This window comes from Cygnus olor, chromosome 6 (assembly GCF_009769625.2).
Source record: "Cygnus olor isolate bCygOlo1 chromosome 6, bCygOlo1.pri.v2, whole genome shotgun sequence".
Classification (NCBI taxonomy): Eukaryota; Metazoa; Chordata; class Aves; order Anseriformes; family Anatidae; genus Cygnus; species Cygnus olor.
Window position 1 is genome coordinate 7,516,403 of NC_049174.1, and position 24,493 is coordinate 7,540,895.

General features: G+C 38.7%; 1 protein-coding gene across 6 annotated transcripts in view; it reads right to left on the reverse strand.

The window, feature by feature from the left end:
- The window catches only part of ERBB4 (erb-b2 receptor tyrosine kinase 4), a 575,035-nt gene that overhangs the window by 112,019 nt on the left and 438,523 nt on the right, over positions 1-24,493 (reverse strand). For 4 of the 6 annotated variants that reach the window (XM_040562317.1, XM_040562315.1, XM_040562314.1 and 1 more), the window contains exons 16-19: positions 21,504-21,578; positions 6,042-6,174; positions 3,272-3,394; positions 1,717-1,815 (exon numbers count right to left, since the gene is read on the reverse strand). In XM_040562317.1, the coding sequence (XP_040418251.1) occupies positions 1,717-1,815; positions 3,272-3,394; positions 6,042-6,174; positions 21,504-21,578 (430 nt within the window). Of the gene's footprint in view, positions 1-1,716; positions 1,816-3,271; positions 3,395-6,041; positions 6,175-21,503; positions 21,579-21,698; positions 21,744-24,493 lie in introns of all 6 variants that reach the window. The other 2 variants (XM_040562316.1, XM_040562313.1) reach the window with 1 other exon arrangement.

The following is a 24,493-nucleotide window of genomic DNA, read 5'->3' on the forward strand; positions in this document are numbered from 1 at the left end:
AGGGAAAAGAGGTCCAGTGAATTAAGTCAGCTGATCAAGCTGAGCTATGAAACCTCATACTAGCAACTGTGCCTTTTAACAATGACCTTACTTTTTCTCTGTACAGTGCATCAACATTAACATCAAGTAAGGAGCCATTGTTACTAACTTCTCGATCAGAAAATCAGATCCTCCTCCGGTAGAAACAGCAGTTCCAGTGACTTTCATACAGTGACATCAATTCCCTCTGCATCAGTGTCCACTGCCATCAGAGTACATCACAGCTCACAGTCAGTGGTCTTCTACTCCCTGCATGTTCACTTCAACAGACTGCTGAATACCAGATCTCTTTCTAGAGCTCTGCCACTAACACTGCTCTTCACCATTATTTTGTCCATTAAGTAAATATAATCCTCTTCATCCCTTTAGTGCAACTCATCTCATCCAAACAGAGCCATTTTTTAATTTGTGCACAATAATTATTCAGTGTTATCAACATAAATGTGTAGAGCTCTGTAAAATGCAGTGGAAGCACCTTGATCTGTACAGCGTGAGGTCAACTACCTGAGAACTCACGTATGATCATTTACCTGAAACAGCTAAAGCCATAACTGTACATTCCTATTAATTTCTAGATGTAGGAGTAGATTATATAATGGGAGTACAGTCTCCTTGTGGTTTATAGTCTCATTAACGCTAATCAGATTAAGCCTATACACTGAACAGATCTTTAAGATTTGAAAGTCCTATGTAATTTTCAAGTTCATGAGAGCAATTTACAAAAAAGTACAAATTTCTATGATTTGTTCAGAAACTGAAACTGAATAGCACACAAACTTTCAGCGTCAATGAGGCTTGGTTTTGACACAGAACTCAGGACTCAACATAAAATATCCATGAAAATGATCTCGACCTCTTGTTAAAAAGTATTTTAGAGTAGTAAGGCAAAAGGGATTTTGACATCCAGCATACTTTGTTGTTTTTTTTTCCTCCCTGTTATGCTTTATTTCTGCTGACAGCTCCCAGACTCTCAGTGCTTAGTTCCCAAGGAAACTGAAGCAGAAAACAGTTAAGTTTCTGTCCCTGCACCAGTGGAGACCCACACACAGCAAGATTTTCCCCCGCAACTGCTCTCATCTCTAAACCACCACAGAAGTGGAAAATATCTGGCACATGAGACATAGTTGTTTCAGCTTTCCACTGATGGGATGACCACCTGTAAGAAAACTCCCAACGACCTACAGTCCATGACTTGCACACTGAAAAACCCAGCCCTCCATCATGTTGGCACTGAAGTTACCCTGATAGCCCACGTACCTGCGGTTCTGGAACACGATTATCTACATGCAGTAAGCTGAACAGGGCACCCCACTGCCTTATACTGATTTGTCTAGTTCTTCAACTTCAGAGAGACAGCACTGACCAGATGAGGTGTAACCTTGTTTTCCTGTTAACACTGTTGACACAGGAAATGCTATGGATATGCATTAACACAGCTCATCAAGGACTAACAGAAGAAAGGAAATTGACGACACGAAAAATCCCAGCAACTGGTTTTCTAGGGACACTGTGTTGTAGCACTCATTAAACATCAGCACAATATTGGTACTGTGTACAAATCTCCTTGTAATATTTAAATGTAAGAAAAAAGAACTGACAGGAATTCTTCTTTACAACCTCTGTGGACTGAAGAAAGATCCCCCCAAGACTCAAAGTAGCTGATCATCTCCTACTTACATCCATAAACTCCACATTGGCTTTGGGACCAGTGGTCTCGTTAAGGATCTTAATGGCCACAGGAATCTTTACGGTTTCTCCCTCGGGGACCCAAATACCCTAGAAAGACAAGGAAAAGGGACAGAAGACTAATAAGACAACAATCATAAAAATTTCACTAAGTTACATTTCTTTTTGATGTATTTTGTCACATTATGCATCATTATGCAGTTCAGTTGCAAACATCAGAACTGAGAATACACAAAGCAAGCTATAAAAGAAAAAAGGAAAAAAAATCTCACAAAACTATTTCTTACACAAAAACTCAACCCTTATGTAAAGTGGAATGTTTTATGCCAGTGAATGCCCTTCTTAGGCCCCCTTAATTTTCTTGCTCACAACCAGCTTTATAGGGAGCAACATATGCACGTGAAAGAGTTTTCCACTGCCTATTGCTTCCCATAAAATTGAACAAGAATCTAGATTTTCTGTTCTGGAGTTTGATGTTAATCCCACTGATACTATTGCAAACTCCCACTAGTGAGTATCACCAGCAATTAGGTCATGCCATCATGCAGAAGTAGGACACCTTGAGAACAATATATTTGGATTGAAATAGTTAAATGTTATTTCTCTAAGTAAGTGTTATATAAGAATTAAAAGCTAAGATGGCTAAGAAGTAAACCTTATAGTTACAATTCAGCCTGTTTCTTGGGCTACTTTACCATCGCTCTTATCTAACCTATTCTATGCTCCTGGCAATCTTGTGTTACCTGTCTCTATCATTTATTTTCAAATTTATTATTTGAAAAGTATTGTGGTGATGTTGTTGTAGTCATCTGATCTGTACTTCTTCCATTTCCTCCCCCAGTTTGGAGACAGACACTGTATCTATGCTCCTTCACTGCCCTGAACTATCACCTTGATTTGAGAGGTCTGAGTTCCTCCCAGAGGGTTTAGTGATTGGTTTGACTTGCTCCTTAAGCCCTACTTCGTGTCTTCAAAAATTGAACAGGACCAACAGATCTAAAAAAAAGTAAATAAATAAAGTCTTTAAAGTATTTTTCCCTTTGGGTTCTGTTCTTTTATCCAGATTGTTCTAGAGTGCATTAACATAACTAGTATTTCCTATGAAACTGAAAGAAACAGAAGGTACTAAAATTTAGCCAATGATAATACTGTATAACATCATATAACAGCTATTACAAAACCTATGTGACATTTGTGAAATGAGAGACAAAGTTTATCTAACTTGCTAAAACTGTACTGTAAAGCCATCGTGTAAGAACAGAACAGCCAACATCAATACTGCATTTAAAATCAGTAGCAAGACGTTCCAGCTTGTGTGGTCCTTTTGCATTCAAGGATGCTCATGGCTGACACTCCTTTTCTCACCAAGATGTCTGTGAGTCTGCCTAACACTGAAGTCTTAAGTCCACTGTTCTATCAGTTCTATCAGCCAAATATATAGAGCTCATGAATCCACCTGCAGTAGAAGACGCCTTGCTGCAATGCAGAACTTGACTGTTCCCAAGTTAAATGAGGCCAGTCACTGCTGTGCAGATGGGACTCTTACCTTGTATACAGTTCCAAAGGCTCCAGAGCCAAGAACCTTGACTCGTTTCAGCTCAGTTTCCTTCAGGATACGAAGCTGTGCTTGGTTGGGTGCTGTGCCACTCGGAGTTAAGGGTTCCACAAGCTATGAAAGAAAGTCCTACAGTGTTAAGTATCTGAAAGCGTGAAAACCCATCAGAAGTTTATACTGAAAGCAATCAACCCAGTTTAACACTGGAATAAGACAGTGAGGACTACTGATCCGCCAACTTCTGCAGGAGTCTCTCACCTTTAAAAGTAAATCAATCAAATGCTAAGAAACTGAGTGACATGATAAAGAAAGTCCTCACTCATCATGTGCTAATTTCCACCAGGAATTGCATGATGGAATTATGAACTGGAAATTGAATTGGTGTCACAGTAATGCACCCAAGGACTTTTACTAATGGAGGCAGTATAAATATTTTCCACATGACAGAAATACAGCATTTATTATCAGCACACCATATTCTATTTTTGCCTATTTTAGTGCCTTTTAAGTTGGCCATATTTCTTTTAAATAACTCTGACTTAATGGATCATCACATTCTTACTCTGTTCTGGGGAAGGGACTACTCTTCTGAACTTCTGCTATACTGCATAAGAGGACAACTTTAAGGAGAAAGCAACTGAAAGCAGATAAGTAATTGTAACAACCACTAATTTACTGGGGGAAAAAAAAAAAGCACAGTTAAGCAATTTGCCCAAGATGACAATCATGTCCAAAGAAATCTTTATAAATGAACCACAATGGCACATTCAGTTAAAAATGCTCTCAGAAGTCAACATGGTACCATGTTTGCCAGAAAAAAAAACTATGGTTCTTTAAAAATAAATTAAAAATAAATGAAAAGGACAACATTCTAAACAATGAAAAATAGCCTGTTCCTTTACAGGATGAGAAGAATAATTCAGGGCTACTCCTACTCAAATTGGTTTCACACCGCTGCAGTATTTCAAAGTTGTCTGTTTACAAGGCTAAATGCTCTGTGCTCTGCAGTTTCCCAACTACTGCTATGGCTCTTTGAGCATCACGGACTACTTCATCAGTTGACCAGATTACTCTGGCTCAGGTAGGAAGACTGTTAACTGGAAATTACTGGAGTATAGAAACATAACAAAACCAAACAGAAACGAGACAGGTTATCATAGAAATAATTTGTGAGATGCATTTTTTTTTTAATAAAATAATTCTTTCGTCCTTCCAGTTTACACACCCAGTGCTAATGCAACAAAGGAAAGAGGGCTCACTATAAAAGAGAACCAGGCAGACTGGAGGAATGCTTCTGTATTTTCAGTTTGTGAAGGGTGAAAACAACTTCTGTGCTAGTGCTACAAGCCACCAACACAAGTATGGCTGGGAGAAGTAGTATTGTAGGGCCTAAAAGAATTCCTTGTAGAGTATTACTGAGAATGACTGATAGAAAGATAGGCCTGTCATAGCCTGCAGCTAGAAAGAGATTCTAGCTGAAGCTGTGTGTGTTTATTTCAGGATACTCATGATTTTCATGATTTAATTTTCTATTTCTAAGCCAAGACAACAGCCTCCCCACAAATTCAGTGGAAGACTGTAGTCCCTCAGTAAACACTGTCAGCCACAGCTTTTATCTGATCAGAGAGCAAGAACTGGACTTCAAAGCCAGTACCTCACTTATGCAACAGTCTACTTGCTTTTGCTTAAATAGGGGCTGATATGATGTCAACATTTACCTATCTAAAAGCACTTAGTTAAGCTTTCCATAAACCTGAACAGTATTTAACAAACAACACAAATTCCAGGCATAAAGGTATTTAGGAAAACAGATTAGGGATGCATAAATCATTTGCTTCAAGGCACTACAGTGGAATTAAGTGGGAGCAGGACCCTTAAAATAACAGAGAACAGCACTGTTAACAAAGCCCTATTGAAGTATTGGTAGTTAATAGTATTTCCAAGCTTTATCATCTCGCAGGCAGGAACCCTTATTTAATATCATCAAAGTGTCTCAAAGTATAGGACTGTGTACATGGTAGTAACCACTTCTGCTGTAACTGACAAAGACTAAATATTATGTTTAAGAATATTTCCTAGATTGCCTCCTCCACTACCTGCAAACTGAAGAGCAGAACAGAATGGACATAGCTTTCTGTCCTGTAGAACTGTTACATGCTTTTGGCAGCAGAACTGTGAATCTTATTTGGTTATGTTCTGGAAAGTATCTTGGCTTATTAAAGCACATTATTACTACTGAACAGAACTAGAGGCTTTGACAAAATTTGGACCACAAAGGCAATACAAGTACTGGAGAGCAAAGAGTGAGTGACAATATCGGCATCTAAGCATTCCTGATGAACTTAAGTTTTTACCAGACATCATTAAAGTAACCTACTTCAATCAAAGTTGACTTCAGTATGCACTGGATGAAGTCTTGACATTTTAAAGCATGAGAGCTACTGAATGTATTGATGAACTGGGACAGAATTTCAACAGAGAGTAGGATAAGAGCTTAAAAATCTGGTGGAACATGGCTATGTGATCATATGGATCTTTTTTAGATATGAAAAGCCAGAAATCCATGTATGTACGGAAAATTAGCACATTGAAATAGCATCATTCACTTCATCAGTTTAGTCCTGCAGGAGTTAGCAAAAGATTTCTACGGACCTTTACAGTAACTGGATTAGAGACCTGAACATCCTTAGTACCGAAGCAGAACAGTTCTGCACACCTTCCCAAATTTGCAGGTATTTTGTGAGAAGGAACACACGCTCACCTCAGTCTCCAGGAACCTTCGCAACGCTCTCTTCTTTTTAATGCTCTTGCGCCGAACATACACAGCAAATGTCAGGCCCACAATGACGATGATGAAAAGGCCACCAATAACTCCAGCAGCAATCAGAGGGGTTCTAGCAATCAGAATCAGAGACTTTATTGTTAGCTAGGTGACAGACCAAAGAATGGCTAGGTACATAAAATATAATCACTTGGAAAACAACTTACGTTGTAACTGTCTTACGACAGTTACTTAGTCAGTCCAAATAGCAAGTCAGGGGAAACGCATTAACATGCGTTACAACTTTTCTTGGTTTTTTAATTTATATACCAGGTTCACTTTTTTTCAAACTGCCATGCACATGTGAAGAGTTGTGTGGACAAGGAGACACAACATGCACTTCGATGGCAAACGCAAATCTGCAATGGCAAAATGAGGATGCAAGCATCTACAGTTCTCCTGCAAGAGGTTTACCCATACTTACTTTTGGGTCCAACTAGATTAACTCATGGGTTTGTGCATTTAGAAAACCAACAACCAACTAACAAAAATTGCCTAACCTACAAACATGATGTGCCTTCCTGAATCTAGGGAAGTGAGGAGCATCATACGCAGACAGTTTGCTCAAGTGGAAGATATTTACACTTGAAAAAAGTAATTCATTACTAGTACCAAACACCCTCAGTTCACTACCATTGCATAGGACTATTTTGGTGATGGTTGCACCCATCTGGTTCTGCTAATAGCAAAGCCAAATCCCATATCAGAAGACAGCTGTGTGGAGCCAAAAAACTCCTGTGTGTAACAACAAGCTAGGGTCAGTATTCCCACAAAAAAGTAGTCATCCCCCCATAACTCCTGCAACACCTTTCATCTCTCCAGGACCTTGAGCAGCATCAGCTGCAACTACTAGCTTGTTTTTCCCACAGATGTAAGATATAATAGGCTGGCATGGTGGTAGATACTCTACAAGCACAAAATAAAAACTGTCTCAGAGATTCACTCTGACTTAGTTGTGCACATTTGGAAATCCCCCCCACAATCAGTGGAGACGAACAGGTTCCTGACAAAGAAAAAGTGAAAGCAGCATGTGCTCTCAGTTTTGTTTATCTTCCCTGCCTCTATAGGGTGTGCAGTAGCCTCCAAACCAACACCTTAAATTAGGCATTTTCACAGAATGCCAGCAACTTACTAACATAAACACTTAATGTTTAACATCCCAACAACAATGGCTGGACAGCAGCTGAAAAGAGGGCTAAAAAGGAGACAGTATGACAACGGCAGAACATAAATGGTGCAGAAATCACTGCCTTTTAACCACAGGAAATAGGTTAACAATTGTCAAGACTGTAGAAGTATCACTGCTGTGGTTTAACAGCCTCCCCCTGTTAAGCCTGGATGATGACGAAAGATACATTATGGACTACTACTACTAATAAAAAAAAAAGGTAGCATACAGGTATTGAAAATTTGAAGGAGTCACTGACAGAAATAGTAAATTGATTTATCTGACCCTTATTGTTCTTTTATGTCCTATCACACAGCTGAGCAGTGGGACGCAAGGTCATCTTACCTGGTTTGCTCTATTAAGGTGTATTACCACTGCTGACCATTCTGAAGCCCACCTCTGAACTGTCCTAACTGCCCATCATTGCTGCACTTTGCTTCAGAGAGATCTCAAAGCACTCAACCTGGATTCCTTTCAGATACCAACCAGAAACGTATTTCTGGAGTGTATTTAACATGCTCCAACTCCTAACTGCCCTTAAGCCCATGGGATCAGACTAGAACTTACGCAAAGAAACATTCCCTGAAGCAAATGTAGGCTAGAGATTTGGTCCATCACCTGCTTGGTAGTCCAGATCCAATCCTGTTGTGGCACTCACTTGACGTTAACGCAGAAAAAGCCTTATACTGGCACACCTAGCTATTGCAACACTCTGTTTGAAGCACCATTACCACATTTTCTCAGGTAAAATGCATTAGCAACATAGAATGCTTTAAGGCCTATTATAGTTCAGAGACTACTATGGAAACCGTAATGCCTGCAAATACAGAAGCTGAATGTCGTTTAGGTATAAAACAGATCATGATGTTTTGGAAGTACAAATCCAGTACCGCTAGACACTGCTTCTTCACCTAGTCTGTCCTTAAGACACATCTTCCTTTTTAGCCTCATCGATTACTCTGCCAGTAGAGTGCCAACACAGGTTAAAGGTCTTGACATATCCACCCATACACAAGGAAAATCTACCCCAGAGGGTGTAAAAAAAAAAAACAACCCCTCCCTGCTAGGTGTTTCTAGACTTTTATGCTCATCAAAATAGACTTATAATTTCAAGAAATAGGGCCCTGAATTGTAATTCAACCCCACACGATTTGCTGTCCCTCACCCCTCCACCAGCTGAGGACAGAATACCCAATCAATGACTGGAAAAGAAAGCAGCAGGGGAGGTGGTGAGAGGGGAAAAAATTCACTACATGTGAAAAACTCAGCCTTCTAAACTGGAAGCGGCATCTATCTGTGGCTGAAATTTGAAAGTAAGATTATAATATTCCCTTAGGAGAAATAAATAATATATTTTTCTTTTTAAATGTACACAGTGTTTTCATATTTAGAAGCATGTAATATCAACTCCTGCGCACCAAATTTGAGACAAGAAGTTCAAAGTTACCGTTCCAAGATGGACAAGGATGCCCAACAGGGGAGCTTGTATCATTCCACTCCAAAACATCAAGACATCTGCAATTCCCAAAGTGCAGAGAGTCAGGTATTAAAGCCTAATTACTGATTTCGATGAGTACATGGTCTCATACTCTAGACTGGAGAACACAGCAGCAGGAGGAAAGGAAATAGTATTGTGGTCCACAGAATAAAGCTGAGAAAGAACACCTGTTTTTGTACCTTTGGCATTAACCCATGTAATACAATATGTAAATGAACTGAGCTTTGAAGCCAAGCTGTTAGAGAGCTTTCAGTTCCCACCTCAACCTTCCCAGCCTTCCCCACTTTAAGATTTTTTATCTATACATCCAGACAGAAATCATTCTAACTTTGAATATTTGTGAAGTGTTTGCTGCTTGGAAATTTTCTTTTTCAAGGTAATCTTTCTTCCTGATGGACAATTCACACATTCTGCATTCCTCTCCCCTTCCCTCAGAAGGGAATTCAGGCAACTTTCAAGCTGCACTTTCAGCGATTTAACAGATTCTGCTAATCCTGGAACAATAATCTTTGTATTTAAAACATACAAGATAAACAACCAGAGTGAGAAGCAAATTTGAGTATGTTTTAAGAGCTTCTCTGCTGTGCAGCACTTCTCTGGCAGCCCTCTACAACCGCAATTGCTCACAAAACAGTGCTCCTCAGGGCAGGAAGAATTCATCTACTATTCTTCACATCAAGATGTGCTCTGCTTTATATTTTTTTTTTCCAAGAACAAGACTCACTTCTCCCTTTTCCCGTCTAATCCAAGGATGTTTAAACACTGAGCAAAATGTTACCTCTTACATGCAGATTAGCTTTTATCTTGTTTCAACACAAATTGTAACAGCTGATCTCAGGATGACTACCAATCCGACATTTAAATGTAGATATTAAAATCTAGATATGGGCTAAATGTATTCCATCATACCATCAACTAGCTGTAGTTAAACTCTGGTGCCAGGTAGCTTTACCCACGACTTTTCAACATGAGCACAATGTTGTAGTCCCCATCTAGGTCCATTCAGTAGTTGCACGCTTCTAGATCACTCAAATCATGCGATTCAGAATTTTCACCGCCTTTTCCAGCTGAGAGCCATTGTTCTTAGCCACGTACAGAACAGATGTGCCACTGATCAAGATGTCTTGTTGAGAGCAACTGAGCAATAAGGATGCATCAAAATGTTTAATGCAGTGAGTGACATAATTTTCTGAAGGCTTGTGCATATTTTGGTTATCAGAAAGTGTTTGCTGAAATGACAGTTAAACAAGACAAGTAAATATATCGTATCTATTCCTTGAATTGTTAAAGTATATCCTACTCAATTTTCAGTGCGTTTTTATTTTATTTAAGCAAAGATAGGATTCCTTATTTCACTCAGCAAAATAAATGGTGGAAAAATAAAAATTGAGGATAGCTTTTAAAATGAATTCGGGCTAGAATTCTAAACATTAATGTGTACTGAGAATAATTTTTTGACATCTTTATTATCCTTAAGCACATACAGTGCACACTGGATTTCTTTAAAACTAGTTTTAAATCCAAATGGTGATTTAAGTAATTTAGGAGAACAACGATGTTCCTATTTTCACCTTAAGTTACTAAGAACTCTGTTTTACCTCCCTGTTAATATAGCTGACTGGGAATAAATACTGAGATTGCTCTAACTGCAGTATTAATACAGAGGCTTTTTGTGGGCTTCTCTCTCCATATAACTGAAAGTCTACCTGACATTTCTTGCATCCCTGATATTTTCAGGCTGAGATTTTTCTCTTTTGCAACAACAACAACAAAAAAAGGAATGCTATTGTTAGGAACTTGCACAGTGACTTTGTTTTGAGGCTTGAGCTTTAAGTAAACGGATTAACGTTCCTTGTAAAATATGCCAAGTCAGGTCCCATATAATGTGGATTGATTTATCTGTGACAGAAAGCCAGTTAAATCCACTGGACTGGACTCACAGGTGAAGCCAGTTCATCAAGTAAAAGAACAATCCTCTTTATAAACTTGTCATATTTCCCATTTTCATTGCAAAGAGTAATATTTTGCTTCAAATAAAGAAAACCAGACCTGTAATGACCATGGGCACTGATGGACTGCTCTGAAACTAAAACCATGAACATTAGCTTAAGGAGTCTCTCTCTGCATAAAGCATTCCTGTTAGAGGCAATAAACTCAGGCTGCAGCACACAGGCTTCTCTGCAACTGGTTGTAGTCAACAGGTTCTACAATTATTTCTGTGTGCACGCAATTATTAATAAGAACACATGCTTTTCTCAAAGAAGCATAAGGTGCATTCTCCTGTATATGTTGAGAGACCAGTCTGTCTGGCAGCACTGCTTTCTGTTCAGAAACCATCGAAGCCAAAAGCACCACAGAGCTGAAGCCAAACACACCACACAGCTTGGGGAGCTGAGAAATACAATGCATTACATCAGTAGGTAGCCAAACTTTCAACAGGGGCTGGCCAGGTCAGACAGAGAATAGAAATCTTAGCACAAATTTGGCCACTGAAACCAGTTAGGAACAACTCCTTCACTGTGCAACTGGCATTCAGAGCAGATTTTATCATGTTTGCATCATGGTTACATTTTGGTACCTATTGTATGTTCTAGCAGTCACAGGAGGCCCACTACCTTCACCCTACACCTGTACAACTTTTCAAGCAGACAGCCAAACTCAAGTCTTGATAAGCTCAATGTATCTCAACCTGCTTTCAGTTTTGCTTCACTAGTGACAGTACAGAGGAGTGAATACTGCAGCCAGCACTAACAGCAATTCATTAGCATTTCAGGTGACAGTTTGATTCAGTCTTGTGTGCTCTTTCATCTTTACACATAACAAACAATCACAGAGGTGTCTGCTCACACAAATATGTGGGAAACAATGTGTGGAAAAAAAATCTGATCCCTGAGGACATGCACTCATGATGAATTAGTCATTCACTACTTTATTCTCTACAATATCTGGAACCCATTCCAAACATCAGGGGAAATTCATTTCAGTTGGGCGGTAACTCAAACTGTAAAGAACAGAGACCAAAAAGAAACATTTGAGAGTATTTTAACTAACCAAGAGAAGTAAACCCATACGAATACCGTTCTCTTATTTTTCCTCAACACTTTCCGAATTCCACTGGTAAGTGGAGTTCCAGGTGAACCTTAGGTGTAATTGAGCCATTCAATACATGAAATACCCAAATCCATACATGACTAAGTGAAATTTTGCTTGTAAGACTGCAGTGGTCTTTCAGAAGATTTAAGGAGCACAGCACAGTTTCAATACGTATTTAGCTGAGTGGTTGTGCACAGCAGACTCTTTCTTGTTTTGCTTTGAATCATCTGGGGCAGTGTTTGCTTGCTCAAGCTCCAGGAATTTTCATGGCAGTGAACTTTTAAGGACTGTATTTGGGGATCAAGTCTGAGATTCTGTCATTGATTGCCTCTCTCTGAAGTCTTTATGACTTCATGTTTCTCAGAGTCTGCTCATTAAAGACAGCCCCAACTCCCACCAGGCCATTTCTGGTCCAGCTGTGCATCTACACTTCTCTGAGCAAGCCTCTTCAACATGAGTGAGCAGACTAAGGTAGTACTAAGTTCAGCACTGGACACTGGCAGAGGGGGAAAAAAGCCAAAACAAAATGGGACATGATAAACTGATGAGAACAGAACTGTCATGCTGTGTTCCTGATCTTCAAGCATCCTGTCATATCCAATCACTTGTTCTGTGATAAATGGAGAGCTTACATGGGTTTCAGCTGAGTTATTTTTAACAAGGGGTGGCATTAGATCATCTTTGGGACCTATGTTTAAGATTAAAGTTAGAGTGCACGAAGATTTGTAGGTTCCTTTTTTAACAGTGGAAATTTGCACCCATATATTGTGCATGTATTACATATATAAAGGACTAAGACTTTCCTTTGAAGTCTAAAGCAAAATACTAACACTTGATTCCACATTGGCATACATGTTCTCTCGTATTTGAGGCATAAGTGCCTCAAAAATGGCCATGTTTCTGCTGTTAACTTGAACATGTATTTTAGCCTCTCCTCATTAGAGTTTCTAAATATGCAAAATTTATCTTTGTGGAGCATAGGAGGGAATAAATGCGGCCAGTGCTCATAAATATCAAGCAAAATCCAAGGTAGATAAAGATCAGGGCATAAGGAATTTTTATTTGAATATTCCTGATGCTGCTTTGGGATTTATAACTGTAATATTACAAGGATACTATCATGTCTGCTTAAATGCCCTACATAAATTACATCAATCATTGGAAAATCCCATTTGATTATGAGGAAAAACTGGTAGAAGAAAACTGAGATCCTCACTTTGACACAAGGCTTAAACTGGACTCCCCCCCCCACCCCCCCAGCAGGATATATAATATACCAGTCCTCTCCAGGAGTTCTTACACTGTCAAGAGGAACAAAGATAAACAAGTAAAACCTGCAACTCCTCTTACTTCTAGTCATCATCACACTACTAGCATTTCCCTACAGACCACTCCAAAAAAAAAAAAAAAGTTCAGCTTAGAAGCTCCAAGCCCACCCACCTTCACTTATCTGCTCCGTTTGCACAGCCACCCAAAGGAATCTATTTCACTTCACTGTCTGTAAAGGCTGTTAAGGGAAACCAGTCTGTGAATATTATCCCTACCTTCTATTCTCAGCCCTACCAGTGATTTTTGTGTCCATGTACGCAGCAACCTCCTATCATCCTGATAGTCACAGATGTGACTTGATTAGAAAAACAGCTTGTGTCCATGGTGAGGATACTGCTGAGCGTAACCTAGACTCTGAAACAGCTGTTTTATTATGATTAGTTTGCAGTACAGTATGGCCCACATAAAGGCCAATGACGATTTAGCACAACAGCTCTGCTTTCTCCCAAATTTCACTACAATATAACATTGCAGAATTTATTACAGATACCACCTTACCTATGCATCTTCCAAATATTTAAAATACTTCTCTTCCAATAGCTGTTAAATGCTCTGAATAGAGCACACCAGCATCTGGGGAAAAAGTGATCCACATGAACACTCAGAATCCTGTACAAGATGCACAGAAACCTGCATGTCACTAACGCTGCTTTTGAATGCTTTGCAACTAAAGGTGTTTTTTGCAAGGTACTGACCAGAAACAAGAGCACATAGAAACCATGTTGCAGAAACAACTGAAGAACACCACATCATTGTTTCTGTGAAGCAATTTCAGGGCGTTAAGATTTCATTAAAATTTACATCAGACTGGAAAACAGGGTCAAGTTGTTTTTTTTTGTTTGTTTTGACAAAAGTATAGTCATCCCAAAAGAAAGCTTCACTTTTGTAAGTTACATATAAACTAAAAATAATCCATTATCTAGATACTGTGCTTCCTAAACTTCATGTTACCAAAGATGCTACAAAGCATCTATTCCAGGAAAAGTGGGGAAAGATGTTAAGAAGAGAAAGAAAAAAAAAGGGAGGGGGGGGAGGAAGGGAAGTTTGTACTGCAAAAAAAGTATTAGATGCTTAGTACTTTGCTAGCATCTAAGGCTTAGAAAACCTGATAGAGATAAAAATGTGAAGATCTCCTTTATCTATGTTATTAATGTCAAAAATTAGTCATGGAAAACAACTTGCTTTCAGTTGTACCACACTAAATAAAAATGCTGAAACACTAGCATGTAAAAACCCTACTGCTAACTTTATTCAAAATAAATGCACGGTTGAAGTGAAAAGTCACAATGCAAAAGAGCTCAGTCAAACAATTAAGATCTCAATCAATTTCTCCCCTCCCCTAGCAAAGGTTAGTTTGAAAACTCAGAAGTCCTTTAACTGACCTAACTGCGAATCATCAAGAATATGGCCAGTACAACACAAACCCTGTGCACAGTCATTTGGAGCTCTCATTCTGTGCCTTAAAGCTGACAAGAATCAAATCGAAGCATTCAGTAGCTAGATCTGCCAATACCAGCAATCAAAATTCAAAGAGGAACCCTGGGTGCTAGGCTTAGAACATGAGCCAAGAGATGATCAGAGCAGGAAGCTATCATTGCATATCTGCAACTGTCCTGTCACGCTGTAAACAAGGACAGAAGGAACCAGTGAAATCCTCCACCCTGATACCTGCACAGCCTACAGGCTTGGCACAGATCGATTCTTTCCAACAGCACACACCTGCAAGGAAAAGCTCCAGTTTTGATTTTACAAGCCTAATGCTAGAAAATTGAATGCTACCAGGGAAAAATGACTCCAGGGATTAATAATCCTTATTAAAAATGCATTGTCATTTTGCTACTTTGAACACATCCGTCTTCAGATTTCAGCCATTTTGTTTTCTCACAGATTCCCTATCCTTTTCCCTCTGCTAGACTAGTGCCACTTGGTTTATCAAACCTGGAGAAAAGATGGCCATGAGGCAAGCTTACTGCTCTGCCAGGTCCTGAGGAGGGAAGCACCAGTTTCTGCTCCCTGGTGTCTGATGACAGGATGCGCAAGAACAGCACAAAGCCGCATCAGGGCTACTTCAGACCACATACATGGAAAAAATCCTCTAATCTGAGGTTTGTCAAATGCTGCAACAGGCTGTTCAAGAGACATTTGGACAATGCCCTCAGTAATGTGTTGTCATTTTCATTTCTGCACAAATGAACATGATGGACTATGAGCTATCATCACTGACAAGTTATCCACTAGTTCTGATACAGCACTGGAAAAGCTGTTGCAAATTAACTGAGAAACAGAACATACACTTGTGTAAGAAAAAAAAGTGACATAAGTGACATAATTTGCAAACTTCTTTACATACAAATTGTCACCTGCATTAAGTGCTCATTCCAAGAAGTACTTACCTGGTTTTAAATAGGCAATGGAAAAGTGTGCATGTGGGGGGAGTTCTTGCGAGATCACTTTATAGATATTAGAAAGGAATAAATCTACCCCAACTCAAATACAGACCCCCTCCTACAGTGGATTACATGGTAGGAATTACTAACTGATCTGAAGTAACACTATTAAGCAGACTTTCACTGTACGCATGCTTCCAACACAGGTACAGTGCCACCAGCATACTGTCCTAAAGAACCCCTACCAAGACTTTGCCATTTATTGCAAGAATTGCAGCTCCTTAATTACCTGATGGGTCACGGTGAGTAAGCCAGAATGCAGAGAATTAAGTCTTGGCTGGACTCTGAACTGAAATACGTTTGTCATGTAAATTGTCTAAATATGAAAGAGCGACAAATCCTGCATTATGCAGGTAGATTGGAAGTAAGACCGCAAGCTTTAGTTCTGATTTATTATATATTAAATATTAATGATTTATTAAGAAACCATTCACTGAGGTTTAAACAACTCTACATCTTACATATTTCTAAAGCTCTACAAATGTATTTTTAATAATAGATAATTAATTTATAACAACATTGAATCTAAATTAAATCCTCATTTCAAGCCATAAAAGAAACCCACTGGAGAGTGGTGACATATATACTGTTGCTCTATAATAAGGTCACTTTTTCCCGATACCATTTTATTTCTCCATCATGTATTATTTGCTTAGCCAAACCAGTACAGACACGCCACACAAAGCTTACGTAGCTTGATGAGTACGAAAGGCAGTGACCTCTGCAATAGGACTGTGCGTTGTTTTCCATTCTAACAAACCACCTGCAATTTGGAGTTTCCTAAATGCTTGCCTTTCAACAGTGATCTATTTGGTCTAATATTTCTTATTTCTTCTGCTCTAAGTTTCAGCACAGTAATTTGCCCAGTTTTTAGAACAAAGACTCTTCTTATTTTAAACGTATTTTAAAATATATTTTGCAACTCATGCAACTCAAAGAGCACAAAAAACAAACAACCAAAAAAAACCCACTATGGTATCACCACATCTGAAACAGACCAAATACATGTCACTGTACATTTCTGCAAGAAATCTGCTTGCTTTTTAAGACTGAATGGTGCACTTACGTTCTTTCAGAGCTCACCAGCTGAAGAAGACAAGTGCTGGGATGCACTGCATGATACAGTAAGGACTGCTGTACCTATATCCACAAAGTGATATGCTAAGACAACTTCTATACCCTCGCTGTAGCATTTCTGTTTGGCATGCACCACTATGCATTAACAAATTATTACTCAAACCCAGTAAACAGCTCTGCTGCTGAGAAACCTGAACTTGGGCAGCAACAATCTCAACAGGCAGCAAGAGCATTCCACTCATATTCCACTACTTGTAGAACTACAACAAACACCAGATTTCTTGCCTTATTCTATCTTGTGCAGTCTAAACAGGATCCTCAAACTACTGGAGCCACTGAACGGATTTTAAAAGGCACGTGCATGATGACAGTTGCCTCTGGTTCCTTCACACAGGGAGACTCGGACACATTCCTCCTAAAGCTCCAGGGAGTGAAATGCTGTCATGACAATGAAGGTGCCCACAGCGAAGGTATGTTTGAAAACCAGTTTAGTAGCAGCAGTTCTCACACAACACAGGGATTTCTCTATCCAACTGTCCCATATATATCAACTGTAAGCTCTATTTAACCCACAGAGACAGGACAAGAAACAGTATTGTTTCTAGTCTTGCTTCTTAAAAAAAATAAAATATTTTAAAATAAATTTAATATTAATATTTAATACTAATATTTAATATTAACATTTTAATAAATATAAAATATATTTTAAAAAAATATATTAATTCTTTCTTTAACTGCTCTGTTCTGATACAGCAGAGACCACCATGTTAGAAGTGTCTCAAGAGCAGCATCTTTTACCACTCAAGTTAAGTAATGCGGCTTAGTTCATACTCACAGATCCTATATTCCCTCTTATTTTATATAGAAATTCTCCTCCTCTTCCCCTCCAGAAGTTACTACGATTATTCTATAAAAATACAGAGCATATGGAATACTTTCCTCCAAGCAATGGAACAGAGCTCCATAAAAACAATGAGCATTACCAGTTTATTAGAGGTGTTTCCCTTCCCCACCATCTAGGCAGAACGGCTGCAAAATTCTATTGAAGTCATACTGTGCATGGGTACAAAACAGCTATGAAAGGATTTGCCTGCATTACATAGGGTTTATTGTTAATTAGCTCTTGTACACACACAGTACATAAAAACAGGTGTTTTTTTTTGCTTAGGAAGTGATGATTTATTGAGAGAACGTCCTTTGTTGATACAAAGCTAGCATTAGGATTGCAATTTGAGTTAACACCTACACTTCATTTTATGTAACCATTTGACAATGGTGGTACTGGCTAATTAAGTTTCTGTTAGTTAAAAACAAAACGTGAAGTTATCTTAGGGCATAAATCAATAGAGACATCAGCTTACTTAGACCAGGGCCATTAAGGTGTTAGTTCTTTCCCATCATAACCACCGCATGCTTCCAATTACGCCTTCAGATTTACAATCTCACACACACCAGAAAAAAAATAAAATTCACTCCTGCTTTGATAATCTCTTCCTACCTTTAAGTTCTATGAATTACAGAAGGATAAACACATTCAGAATTCATACTTTAAGTCAGAAACGTTGTCCACAGCCCAGCTTCAATAACCAAGTTAGATAATTTTCTGGATCTGGGGTGCACAGAAGAACCAACCTTATGTGAGCAACTACAGTCATTTTCTTAATGGATGGTAGAGCACTAACAGTTTTTCAGTCTTCCTTTTAGGCAATGGTTATCCAGCTCTTTGAGGCAGACTCCTCTTTTTGTTCTCTGCACTGCACTCACTGTGGCTCATGCTGTATCCAGAGCCTCTAACAACTATGCTATTCCACTCAAGAAACCGCTGAGTGCAACTGTCAGAAGGTATTGAATGGCATGTCATAATAGTGACGGGTGGGAAAAGAGGAGTGCTAACTCCTCTGGGCACCCTGGGAGATCCCAGCCTTCACCTGCTCCTTTTGTGCCACAAATGTGAGCAAAGGCTTTCCCTACCAAGAGTGTAACAACAGCTGGAATTTGCAACTAACCACAAGCAAACGATGCGCTTGGTTGTCCCACACTTCTGACCATGTACTGGTTCTCTTACAAAGACTTTTACTTATTCACAGTTTGCACTTTTCCTGGCAGTTAAGAATAGGGTGAAAGCCTTTGTGATGAAAAACTTACACTGAAAGTAAATGCAGGTTCTCACAGGAAAAAATAAGAGCATGAGATCTGGCAAGTCACCTAACAGTTATCTGAGAAATCTGTCACGTTGTGTAGAGGAAATGAGGTCTAACAGCCCTTATAAATCGCACTAAGGTGGAAATAGGGAAATAAAAGGGTTTCTTCATCCTGTGAGCTGCACTCTACTGTAGGTAAGGGTTAAAAAATAAAAAGCTATGCAGGAAGACATGGAATAGCAAAAGTAAGGATTTTTTCCACAGCACATAAGGGACAAAACGTAAGCAGAAAAACTAAAGTTTCACCTGTCATTTGGAAACAGGCCATGTGATGCACATCTGATTAATCTTTATTAAACATGACAGTAAAAATTCCTCTGCTGTTTTACCATGCTCTTACAAAAGCCCTCAAGTCAATGGATCATGGCTAAACCAATTTGCAAAGTGCAAAACTGTAAAAGAAAAATGGAAGAAATTCTACTCAATGGGACACGGATGAAACTAATGATTAATTTTAAAGTCTGTTAGTCTAGGGAGGTCCCACAACTTTTAAAGGGACCCAAAGAACGTTCCATTTAAGTAGAACATATCCGTTTTTGATTTACATCCCTTCAGTCATAATAAAAGGTATCACTTTTGCCAATGCAGTTTTGCCTATTTTCAGCCCAATCACAATGGATCATTTTCACCAAAAAAATGTAAAATTTTACAGATCTAATAAATACAGAAGCGTTAAAGCCCTAAAACCTCCTTCATTGTTTTGAAAGGGAAAAATGCACACATACTAACATTTAATCACATTTACAGTGCACTAGTTTTCCTAAAATAAATTCAGCAAAGTCAAAACAAACGAAATCCACGAGATCTAAATGACCATTTGAGGGTCCCTCCCTTCTCATACTGAATCAAGCAGGAAATGCTTTGCTTGAGCAGAGTAAAACATTTGCTTTACTTCCACCTACTGAATCATTTGCTTTCCTACCTGGACAGTAGATTCAAGACAAAAAACAGAATTTGCACAATGTAAAATGCAAAACAAACACTGCCTGTTAACACATGGCTTCAGCCTGAAACCTTATAGTCAACACTTTCTTTAGTGTTGTGATATCGCGTCCAAGGTCCCAGGGGCCAATGTAACATCCACTGTGATTAACAGGAGTCTTTCCCTTAACTTCAGCGATTGCTTGTGGCACCCACAAAGACTTCACTGCTACCTGACCATTTTCAGAACAAAGTTCTGGAGCTGTACCACAGGAATTAAACAGTGAATAAGGTCTCACTAGCTTTTGGGCTAACAGAGGAAGCTAGAGCAAGCAGACCATAACACTAAGTTACAAAAAAAGTTGTCTTCCTAGTATTAAGCCCTTAATATTCCTTCAAAAACTAATTGAAATCCAATTGATGAAATACGTGTTGTTTATAAATTGATTACTAAAGTAACGAATGTCAGCATGGTCCTCATTCCCTATAGTCTGATACGCCCCTTAAACTTATACAACTAATAATATATTTTCTATATTTGTGCTTTGAGTAAAGTTGACAAAGTGAAGACGTTTAAAACTGATAGCAGGTTTTCAGTAACTCATACTCATTGAGTACATCTGAAAATGGGTCCCCCACAGAAGTATCTCGAACTAGACACCCCATAACAGAATGATTAAAAAAATACCATAATAGGAAAAAAAAACTTAAGTCTTCTTCCATTGCCTAATCATTGGTCTAAGAATTAAGTCAGAACTGATACCCATTTCATTACACAGGTATACCACCTGATAGCATTTAGATTGTTTTTCAAGCCTAAACATGTTCTCCCTCAGCAGCTAGAAAACAGGTATCTTCACGCTAGGTATGAAACTAGAAAGGAAAAGTAACTTTAAAATCTTTTCTTAAAGAAAATAAAAACAAAATAAAATGCTCAATGAGATGAAGCTGACTGAAAGGATATATTTCTTATCTAATCCTAACTCATGACAGTAACCCCAAAGCCTGGAAGTCATACTACCCAGTTTGATTTTAAAAATTAACAAACTCAATGGCAATGAATGGCCTTCACAAAAATGAATGTGGAATATAACTGCAGTGTTTTGGGATTCCTCTTGCATTAATTTGATTTGATCATCATTACTGGAAAACAAAATTGCTGCAAGGACAGTTTTTTTTTTTTTTTTTTTTTATATATAACAGAAAATTGAAAAAAAATCAAGACAGATAAATCGAGGGAGAAATTAAGTTTTGCTTAAACATTTATTTTTTCCCCCCACGGGAAAGTATGGAAGAAAAAGCTCTGTTAAGTTCTGTCTTTAAAAAATGCCAAACAGAAAAAAAAATCAACTTTAACCAGAGGTTTTCACTGTGTTTAACTTCTAGTAAAATTTCATCAAGAAACATGTATTTCTGCTTAAAATTCCAGAATTGGACAGTTTTTGCTTTAACCTCAGGAAAAAAAAAACATGCTAAGATAAACAGGTAAGATATTCAATTGGCTTTCAAATAGAGAAGCAAATTTGAATGTTCAGAGGCATAAATTACTTAAGAACACATTATATTCTTCCCATATTCCACATTTCTGAACAAACTGGATAGCGTAACGTTCCTATGGTAACTAGGGAAGGACCTAGTGTACAAAAATGGAGAAGTGGTGGATGTTACCTAGCATGTTGTGGTAAAGTGGACTGTCGTGTCCATGGATAGTAAATGCAGTCATGACTAGCGGGACCTCTACACCTGCAGGCAATTACAGAACAAAAGACGTCATTTGCCATTCACAAGGACATGCACACGCATGCGCCCTTGTCCACACGTGGAAGATGGAAGACACACAGGGAACGATCACTCAGCAAGTACCTATCCATCAGGCCGACGCAGTCTTCAATACGTGGACCTATGCACCTGCAGCAAATCCAAATTGAGAACAAGGAGAAAAAGAGAAAAAAAATTATTTGCAGATCCAAGGAAGCAGGAATCCCCTTTGTGCCACATTCTTAATTATAATTCTCAAGACATACCCAAGTCACTACTAAATTATAGCTTGTGACAAAAACAAGCTTGTGATGGGAACAACAATAGCAACGTAAACAGTATTCCAAGGTTGGACAAATCTTGGCTCAAACAATACTTAATGTAGGTTTCACCTGCGTACGTGGGCAGCCTGACAATAGAGTTGCTTTTTCTGGATGTTTTTTGAATCATCAAACCAGTGATTACTGCATGGAAGCAGTTGATTCGCAACACGAGACCTCTGGGAGCAAAATGCAATATTTTTTCTTTTTTCCTTCTTTCTGTAATTGATGCAACTGTTCATTCTGTTCTAAGTTTCCAGCTAGGGCATATATTTTGGAAGCTGACTGTACTCATCAAGGAAGCTGAAGATTCACATAAAAAAAAAACATCAGAGCAAAACGCTGTTTGCTGATTAAGGCACTTCATTCTGCTGTCTGTAGATGCTGCCAGAAGTCCTCCACCTGCAAATTCAGCAGGTGCTCACCAAAGGCAATGGAATTACAGGGAATCACTTTATGCAGCAGCAATGAAGCTTAACAATGGGGAAAAGAGCCTGTGTGCAAAACACAGGTATTCAGGTATTCGTGGACTTTCCATGCTCTCATGAAGAGTGGTAATTGAAATGGTGTACTAGGCCCCCTCTGCATTCAAAGAGAAAGCCAATTATACCTTTCACACAGCAGTTAAGATTATCAAAGACAGATGAAATTAAGCTTTCAGGGTCTGAGACAAACTGACACCCTTTAGTGCCGAATGTCCAGCCAGTCCCCCCTTATCCATAACAAGCATCTAGCCCTCACAATTTTAAGGAAAACAAACCACTAATTTCAACTCTTTAACAAGATCTTGGGACCATGTTATTAACAAGCACTTCAGCTGCGAGGCTATTGATGCATCAGATAACCTGTTCCTGTGGAAGATGGATACTCCCTTCAGTTGAGGCATTTTAAATCTAAGGCATAATCCCCAATTCTTTTTTAAAGTCTCCTGCTTCCAGTTTGGCTTTGATAAAGGGAGATGTCAGAATGTCTAAGAGTTCATATATGCTCCTGAGAGATCTCCATTCCACTTCACCATCACTTGCCACTCATCAGTTTTTGCTGCATTTAAATTAAGCTATCACTCTGCCCTTACAACACAAATTCAGCAGATTCAGTTTCACCATCTTCCCGCTCCCATCTGCTCATCAGGGAGAGCAGAACAATAGTGAACCCTACCTCTTGTTTGTTTACTTGAATTTTTATTTTTACATAAAAGCTGTGACATGCAAACAGAGACTTTGTATTTCCTCAATAATGTTTTCCTTCAGCAAATGTGCGAGCAAAATGGATTCGTTAAATACCCAGGTGGCCAGATAATGCATGAAGTGGAAAGGGTAGATTTAAAGACAGTTCAAAAACTTAGAACTCGACAGATATATTTTTTTGAAATTTCAGCTGTCCTGGCCTTTACAAGTCTGAATTCACTCTCAGACATGCCCAGCGTTCTTCCTTTATGGCATTCTCAGCAATTTGCAGAAAACCGGTTCAGTAATGAAGGAGGCTGAAAAAGTTGTTCAAGATCTTCCATTTCCTAGCATGTCAAGAGAAGCTGAATTCAGACTCTTGCTATAAATAAAAAGAAGGTCCTCTTCAAATTAGAGGTCGGAGAGCCCATTACTAGTTTAGACAACTGGCAGACATAAAGAGCCTATTGTCTTGAAGTCATTTCACATCTGCACATTTATTCTTGCAGACTTTTGGAGAATAGGACTTGAATCCAGAAGAGGAGAGGTGTTTGGACCTTGCCCACCCAAAGCTGAAATACCATTGATTTTTATTTAAACCTGTCATCGTCTTCAGTGGATTTCCCAGCCTCAAACAGAAAACTCTGTCTAGGTGCAATTTCTGTTACTCCTAGTCATGGTGAATAGCTACATACTCTATTCTGGATGTCCTGATTTAAATGCAGTAAATACGATGTGAGTAATGGCAACAGACACTTAGTTCTATTAACAAGTTGATTTTCACCATGGAGTCATCAGTTATTTTTCCTCTGGAAATAATTTCCTTGGTGTCAGGCTTTTTGACACATGGAAGTACAAGCGTGACACAATCATGCATCACACTGGTACTCCACTGACCCCCAGGCTTCCTCCTTCTGCTTGGAGTCTGGATGGTATGTTTATTTTCCAAGTTCTCTCTGTAAAATGAACTGGTTAATTGATATGTTACAATTTATTAATGACATATTCTGTACCTTACAATAGTCCAATATAACTTATAAGACAGTTACACTTGGAGCTCACCTTACGTTTACAAAATCATTTTCTGAAAGAAAAATTGTTAAAACCATTTTGAAAATTAGAATAATAATTTTCTCCTGAAATAACCTTTTTTCTCTCCAACTTTCATAAATATTGTCTCATCAGTTTTCCTTAACTTTGAGGTAGGGTCTTAACTTTTCTCAGATCTGGAGTAGCAAAGGCATTTTTAGTCAGGTGAATTCTCAAAAATCCTTGTTATTGAAAACAAACAAAATTGATTATGAGATAATATAAATGGATTAACTCTGGACAGAAGAAAACCTTAGTTATGGCAGTGACCTGCTCATCAGGTCCATATTGCTATGGATAAAGCCGGATGAATCAAAACCATGGA